A 7,754-nucleotide genomic window follows, 5' to 3' on the forward strand; every position below is an offset into this window, starting at 1 on the left:
CAACTTCAGTTTCTTCTCCCTATCCCGTCCTGCCACGTTGCCTTAAGGACCGAACAAAAAAGCCCTTAGTTTAGGCCTGTTTGCAAAGTCCTTACTGATTTTTCATTTATTTTCGACCCAATAATTGTTAAGGGCCAGCCCTAAGGCCGCCCGATAATGATGGTCTAAGTGGAATAAAGTAATACCTTGGCCCATCCCTATGCGTCGGTGACGTGAAGCTTCCCTGCTGGAGAAGAGCTCACATGCGTAATCTCAGCTTATATTTAGAACACAAACACATGTCCGAACACAATGCACTCTGTTACTAATTCAAATCAGCTGTCTTTTATTTTTTCTTTTTATTTTATATCATTAAATTAATTAATTTTCCTTTAAATTATTTCGTTACTAAAATCCAGAATATTTTTCTGAATAAGATACCTACTACATATTGAGCAAAAAAAAAGCTGGAAACTTCGGCGAATGTGTTATAAATCTTTCTCGCTTTATTCTTTGTCCTGAATTAGTTTTTTGGAATGAGTCTGAACTCGGACAAGTAACCCGCCATTTTCTCCTCGGTCTCTCTGCCCGTCTCTTCAGTATCGGATCTGGGTCTCCTTCTCTTTCGTTTCAAGGTACACCCAATAAGTTTCAAATATTTTTCTATTCTATTCGCACCAATTTCGTTCGGATATTCCGATTTAAATTTTGGGTTCGTATTTGATTCGGTGAAAGTGATTCGTTTTTGTTCTTCTCCCAAAGTTACGGTATTTGGAATAAAGCAAAAACACAGCTGTTCCTTGCTTCATGACCGAGATTAAGCCAAAAATAAATAAATATTTTCTTTTTCACAAAACAATTAATTTCGAATCAATGCACTATAAAAGTTACCTACTTTTGACAGTAGTAGCTGAGATAAAAACATCAACAAAACTTCAAGCTCCTTTCATACTCTTTTAATCCTAATCCAGTCTTTACTTTTGTTTTTCCGACTTTATTTATCAATACCACGTGATTGTTGATCCGGTAACTATCCATAATTCTACACCAGGATTAATTATCCAGACTATGATTAAGCATTAAAAGTATTTTCTTTATCGATTGATGAGAAATTAAAGTTTGTGCAGATTTATTTTGAGGAGACGTGACGTTAGCTGTAATTCATTCTTTACTTGCTTTGGGTATTAAAAGGCGACACAAAGCGTGAATAAAAGAAAAGGAAACCCTATAGAGACACATTTGGTGTGTGTGTGTGTGTTCATTCGCCTCTACTGGAGATAGATCTTGATCCAGTTACAAGAACTTAGGTTCTTTTTTCTTGTTCTTGAGTGAGTAAATCTAGCGAGATCATGGGACTGAGTCTCGATTTCGATGTTGATCTTGAGAAAGGAATCTTAGATTGCCAAAATGTTTATACAAAATCGCCGGAGAAGCCATTGACACACATGTCTCCGGATAGCAAACCGGTAATAACCGGAGAAGAAACTCTCGGTTCGTTGGAAAACCACGATGCTACTCCGGTTAAATGTGCGATCAGTAAACCGGAATGGGGGAGGAGCGAACGGAAGAAATCAGCGTCGAAACCTCCTAGGCCGCCGCGTGGACCGTCGCTGGACGCAGCGGATCAGAAACTGATGCGGGAGATAGCTGAGCTGGCGATGCTGAAACGCGCGAGGGTGGAACGTATGAGAGCTTTGAAGAAATTGAGAGAGGCCAAAGCTGCTTCGTCTTCTTCTCTCGGCAATGTCTTAGCCACCCTTCTCACCGCTATCTTCTTCTTCGTCCTCGTTTTCCAAGGTATGGTTTGTTTTCAAACTCTTGCGATTGCGTTTGCGTTTTGGTATCGTCATTTTCGATTAGTCTTATGTGTGTGTTTTCCAAAATATTTCAGGATTGTCGCCGAGAGCAGCTGCTAGCTCCGGGGAATCTCCCTTGGTTGGAGAAGCCAATGGTGGTTTTGTACCGGTTCGATATGCGGGAAACCCATCTGCGAGCGAACCGAGTGTAGGTTATGGCGGTCCGGTTAGATTGCCCAAGTATGTTGTTTTGTTTCTGTATGGTTAAAGAAGAACAATGCTATTTTCATTTGTCTAAAACGATCTCTAATGCTGTTTTTTTTTCTGTACTCGCAGTTTACTAAAACCGGTTTCCGGGTTGGAGAATGAAACGAAGATGAATAGAGTTTCACAGTGAATGTAAACCAACGGTCTACTGTTAGGAACTCCATACTTGTTGATCGAACCATATATCGGTTTAGGTTGTCGGTGAACCACGTACTCGAGTACCGATGATTTTTGGGCAAAAATCAGCTGCTTTCTAGGCGGCAATGAAACAATAACGATACGATGTGGATAGGAGTAGTTTTGTAGTAATGTTTTTTCGTGTAATAAAATGAGAGAGTTAAAAATGGAGTAAAGTAAATTCAGTGTTATACTTTTTATCTGCAATCAGTTATATCACAAAGAGTTAACAATAGAGTTTACAATAGAGAAATTGGTGGAACTACACCTAAATGGATCATATATTTGTCATATGACCTCAAGCATATAGTCTACATTTCTATGACCATTTTATCCCTCTGTGCTATTTCTTTTAGATCTATAGACTCTATTGCATAACAGAGAGAAACGTTCTACACATTGGACAATTAGTTGTCTCATAGCTTTTCAAAAAAAAAAAAACAAAACAAAGCTAGTTGTGTATTAGTGTTTTTGTCCAGAATATCAAAGACATATTTATTCTTGTTTCTACAATCATCCTAGTTTAATATTTCTACCAATATTTTTTATTCGTTTTATCCCAACATTTATAATCCCAAAATCCTCTCACTCTCCATTTTTGTTAAATCCTTTAAATCTTCGATATCTATTGTTTCTTTCTGCCCTAATTGCGCATTCAACGTAGGGAATTTTTCTTCTTTAAATGATTTTTGCAGATGGCAAAGAGTCTTTGAATAACCGAGTGAACTCGTATCACAAAATCATGATCATCTAAGCTGGTTATTGATGCCCTTGAGCCTGAAGAGATGGACGGAGTTCTTATGCAATTTAACTTTTGAGAAGACTCGGCCATTGAAGAAAATCTGCCATTCTCGGGTCCGTTTGGACAACATGTCGTTGCGATTAACAAGATTGGTAGAATGTAGAGGTAATCTTACATATACTGGTTTAAGGTAAGTACAACATAGGTCCGCTAACTTTGTTTGATTATTGATAATGGTTTTTTTACGGTTAACAAGATTGATAAAATATAGAGGTGATAGGGCAAGAATATACTTTGTTTATGTTAAATACAATTTATAGTTGCTAATATGTCTGTTGAGGGATACATGTCACTTTAGCGGTTAACAAGATTGATAAAATAGAGAGGTGATAGTATACATTGTACTGGTTTAGGGTTAATAAATTATTTATCCGCTAAGCTTTTTAGATATGGCTATGTATCCGCTAATTTGATGGCGTCAGTGCACCCCGATGTTTATTTGTGGATAACTATCTTTTTGCGATTAGCAAGATTGGTAGAATGTAGTTTAACGTAAATACAATATATATCAACTAACTTTATTTAATTATGGCTAATTGTATTTTTAGCGGTTAACAAGATTCATAAAATATAGAGTTGATAGAATATGCATATACTTTGTTTACGTTAAAAACAACTTATAGCTGCTAATTTGTTTGTTGATCGATACATATCCATTTAGCGGCTAACAAGATTGATAGAATAGAGAGGTGATAGTATACGATATACATGTTTAAGGTTAATAAAGTTTTTATCTGATAAGCTGTTTAGATATGGCTACTTATAATTTTAGCCGCTAGGATGACACATAGTGTTTACATATTTAGTCTTGTTAATTGATGTGTTATTTTATAACAGTCTTTATGTGCACTCATTGAAGGTGGCTGTCAAGTAAATTCTAGAGGATCCGTATACGGTCAGCTGGAGCCCATATGTCCTCAAATCAGTGGCTTCTCAGAAAGTATGTAGTTTTGAAGAACTTTTCGGTTTTGAGATGTAAAGAAATCCCTCAAAGTCGAAGCCCAAACCGATGCAGCCGTCATGTATGTCCTATTGATTGAAGCTCATGCAGATTCAGTGTCGATGGATGTAAGTTATCACTCCTCGTGTTCTTCCAGACGCCGCAAATCAACTGATTCTTAAATTTCATGAAGATCTCTCGAAGTAGTGGTTGGTCAGTCTACTACAGACTTTGTTTAAGATTTTAAGGATTGTTTGTTTCTTTATGTACACTATCGACTTTTTCATTTTTAACAGATAATTCATGTGTACTAGTGGACCATTATATTTTATTCGTTAAATCAAATCGTTAGGTTTTAAAATAGTGCTTGATCGCTTAGTCATTAACTCAAATCATTAGTCGATAACAAGATATCTTCCCAAAATGATCAATACAAATAACCAATTATTAGATGTATTAACATGGAATTTAGGTGATCAATACACTATATTTTTGTCGCTAAATTAGCTTAATACACCCAACATACATCTTGTTCGCTTGATTGTTAACTCAAATCGTTAGTCGGTAACAATATGTCTCACCAAAACACAACTCCAAATTTTAACCTATCTTAGTAATGCTAATCACTAACACTCATCTATGAAATACATCGAAGTGGTGGTCCTAGAAAAAGACAATGTGTCGAGGTCAAATAAACCATCACAAGCTATTAAATATTGTCTAATTCCCGGTCACGCTAAAAACATCAATACCGAATGCCAGATTAGTTATCTTTGTAATAGTGTAGATAACTGTTAAATGGATTATTACTCTCTACCTTGTTGATTGGTGTCGTGCTTATTTATTGGGCTTAGTTGTTATTTTGTTCACGCTCTTACTCTATGTTTATTTTTTACCGTTATTTTATGTAGGATCCTATGCAGAGTAACATAAAGTGTTAGACGCTACAAAGTTATTTACAACCTTGGTTTATATCCCATACATTGTTTGTTGAAGTCTCATTTTCCTTGTTACTTGGCTAGTTACGGCTATTGAGTAGCTTATCTTCAGAATCATGACCAGATAACTCAGTCGTTGTTTGTTAACTTCATTGTTACCGGCTAACTATGTTTTTAAATGTTAAAAATATTTGGCTTATACCATGTATATTTGTCTCTTTTGTTGCTTGTTAACTTTGCACTTTCCTGCTAACTCGTTCAATTATAACCACAGAACACATAATATGATCTCAACGAATTGATAATAACGATTAGTTACTTGATACATGTATTGTTTGCTGATATATAATATGATACCAAAAAATTGATAATTGGTTTTTATGATATTACAAGAGACTTGACGTTCATTGATATATGGTTTGTGTAGATGATAAATGGTTGAATAAATAACTTGCGAACTTGTACATTTTTGATACTTAGTTTGTTAGATGGCAAATGGGTTGATACATAGCGTGGATTAATAAGTTGTTATCTGATACATTATTTGTACTCCCTAAATCAACTAACATAATGTGTACTCGCTAAATTTTAGAGTTACACGTAGTGTAAACTAGGTAACGTTTGACAATAACAAAAGTTAACTGTTAATATATATTGGATGTGTAACACAACATATTAGTTGTTATTGAATATCTTATGGGTAATATAATTTTGATTTGATTTTCACTGCTTTATCCAATAGTCCATTGTCTGCTCTGCAGTCTGACATACGTTTCTGAGTTCTGACGCACGCCTCTAACACACACTTCATCTCTCCAGAATCTGTATTTGATAAAACAAAGGTATTTTCGTCCGCACAGTACCAAAATATTACTCATTTTTGAGTTATTCATTGTTATGGTCAATTGACCAATTTGTATCTTCCCTGGGTATATTACACAAATTGTCTCTTTACAATACAAAGAGGAATCATTTTAAAAGAGTGCCAACCAAATAGGATCACTTTTCTTTAAGAAATCAAAACGTAAGAAGATATGTTAATCAACATTATTGGTATAGTTATTTTATATCTGAAATCACATGTTAGCGATGCTTGCAGTTTGAAATTTGAAATCAATTATGTTTTTAAAAAATAACAAGTATATTTGGAAACAGAATCCATGTGGCTGTAATCTAAATACTCCACTGAGCTCGAGACACCAGTTTTAATGCTGCGCCAAATTAATTGAACATGTGATTTCACGTGTCGGTGTGTATTTCAGATGTCTATTATTTCTGTTATGTTGCTGTCTTCGGATTGGGCCAATGTTTAAGCCCATTAATCCTAATTCGTTGATTTTTATATATTTTTTCCTTCCTTAGTGTTACTAAAATTTTTTTTTGTTTTGAATGAAATATGTTACTAAATTTGGGGGTTAGCACTTGGCAGGTAGAAATTTGTTCGTATCAATAATCACAAATATGTATATATATATATAATTATTATTTGTAACAGAAACAGAGATTCTTGTCTTAACTCTTAACGACCCTTCATTAAAGACTTAATCACAGAAATGGCCACGTCACAAAGATTCTTAACCTGCTTGTTCCTAGCCGTAAGAGCCACCGAGCTTTCATCGTCCGCACCGGCACTATTGATCCACTTCTGACAAGTATCAGTCTGTTTCTCAGCGTCTCCGAGCACATACGTCGCGAATCCGAACTCCCCTCGCCGCATTGCCTCGATCGCCTGAGGAATGTTGAACTTGACCACCGGCCGGTACAGCTCAGCGCACTGAGCCAGTGCTCGCTCCGCCGCCGGATCGTGAGAATGTCTGATCAGAGACTTGATATATCCTAGGGTATCTGTCATGTTACCAAGAACAACGGAAGCCATGGCGGAGGCTAAAGACTTGGGATCAGAAGGTGAGGGAGCGAGTGGGCGGAGAGAGGCTTCGCAGAGGTCGATGAACGGCGTCACTCTGCAGATTTTGTCGATAAGGTCGTCGGAGGACTGAGCTAGCAATGGTAGGAGCATGAGAAGAAAAAAGGAGAGAGACGGCGGTGACGTGACGGCGGAGGATTTCTTCATCGTCTGAACTAAGTGTAGTAAATTAAGTGAACTTGTGTGTTGTAAGTGCTACTAGCTAGCTCTGTTTCTATACTTATATATAGCTGCTACTTTTTTAAAAGAAGTATATAGCTGCTATTTAAATTTTATTATATGTTTATAAATATTAAAAGCTTACAGATTAGTATTTATGTGGTTTTTTCTTTTAGACAAACATACAGATGCTTTATTATACGTGTCGTCACATATGAGTTTCGTTAGATAGATAAATGAATAAAATTATTAGGTTTACATAGTTCTTATGATTCCACCCGTGACGAAGCTTCGTGATCAACTTCTTTTGTTTTAGGGTTTGATAGAAATGTCAAAATATATAATATAAGCAGCTCCGCGTATTTTAGTGATCACTACCTAATTGTCTAATACGTAAACATGGATCTGTATCTGCTCTTTAGTTTTTGTTTATAAACACTTTAGCTTTTTGGTTACATGTGGTTGTTGGCACAAACAAAAGAGAAAAGTAGAAGTATTGGTGAATAGGTGCGTATGTGAGTCGGTCCGTATGCGACAAATATACCCGACGTCGACCGAATAATTTAAATATATTATTCATCTAGCTAATTTTAAATATATTTTTCATGCTTATAAAACACAATATATATTCGTATTTTACCAGTAAGGGGAATATATATATATATATCTAAAATTAACTAGATGAATGTATATTGAAAAAGTTGCTCAGGAAAAAAGAAAGAATGTATATTGAAATTAGTCGGTGTGGGGCTGTCTTCTCTCGTCAGTCGAT

General features: G+C 35.8%; 2 protein-coding genes across 4 annotated transcripts; one reads left to right on the plus strand and one right to left on the minus strand.

Moving 5' to 3' along the window:
* Positions 1-294: 294 nt before the first annotated feature.
* Positions 295-2,434, plus strand: LOC108861113 (uncharacterized). 3 transcript variants are annotated; one of them, XM_018634941.2, is made up of 4 exons: positions 295-614; positions 1,098-1,776; positions 1,871-2,015; positions 2,112-2,434. In XM_018634941.2, the coding sequence occupies exons 2-4, from the start codon at positions 1,329-1,331 to the stop codon at positions 2,170-2,172; spliced, it is 654 nt and encodes a 217-aa protein (XP_018490443.1). In that variant the 5' UTR covers positions 295-614; positions 1,098-1,328; the 3' UTR covers positions 2,173-2,434. The 3 variants fall into 3 exon arrangements, with proteins under 3 accessions (XP_018490443.1, XP_018490441.1, XP_018490442.1); XM_018634939.2 differs by having other exon boundaries at positions 1,107-1,776; XM_018634940.2 differs by lacking the exon at positions 295-614 and adding an exon at positions 628-1,005 and having other exon boundaries at positions 1,107-1,776.
* Positions 2,435-6,343: 3,909 nt separating this feature from the next.
* Positions 6,344-7,032, minus strand: LOC108859892 (cell wall / vacuolar inhibitor of fructosidase 1-like). The gene has a single exon (XM_018633792.2). The coding sequence runs from the start codon at positions 6,968-6,970 to the stop codon at positions 6,419-6,421; it is 552 nt and encodes a 183-aa protein (XP_018489294.1). The 5' UTR covers positions 6,971-7,032; the 3' UTR covers positions 6,344-6,418.
* Between the last annotated feature and the right edge of the window lie 722 nt (positions 7,033-7,754).

The sequence above is a fragment of the Raphanus sativus genome, chromosome 5 (genome assembly GCF_000801105.2).
Source record: "Raphanus sativus cultivar WK10039 chromosome 5, ASM80110v3, whole genome shotgun sequence".
Lineage (NCBI taxonomy): Eukaryota > Viridiplantae > Streptophyta > Magnoliopsida > Brassicales > Brassicaceae > Raphanus > Raphanus sativus.

What these genes read in the sequence shown, in the direction of transcription:
- LOC108861113 (XM_018634941.2), top strand. Translation starts at nt 1,329, where the DNA reads ATGGGACTGAGTCTCGATTTCGATGTTGATCTTGAGAAAGGAATCTTA. An exon ending in CTTCGTCCTCGTTTTCCAAG is followed by an intron (nt 1,777 to 1,870) that starts GTATGGTTTGTT and finishes AAAATATTTCAG; the next exon opens with GATTGTCGCCGAGAGCAGCT. An exon ending in GGTCCGGTTAGATTGCCCAA is followed by an intron (nt 2,016 to 2,111) that starts GTATGTTGTTTT and finishes CTGTACTCGCAG; the next exon opens with TTTACTAAAACCGGTTTCCG.
- LOC108859892 (XM_018633792.2), bottom strand. Translation starts at nt 6,970, where the DNA reads ATGAAGAAATCCTCCGCCGTCACGTCACCGCCGTCTCTCTCCTTTTTT.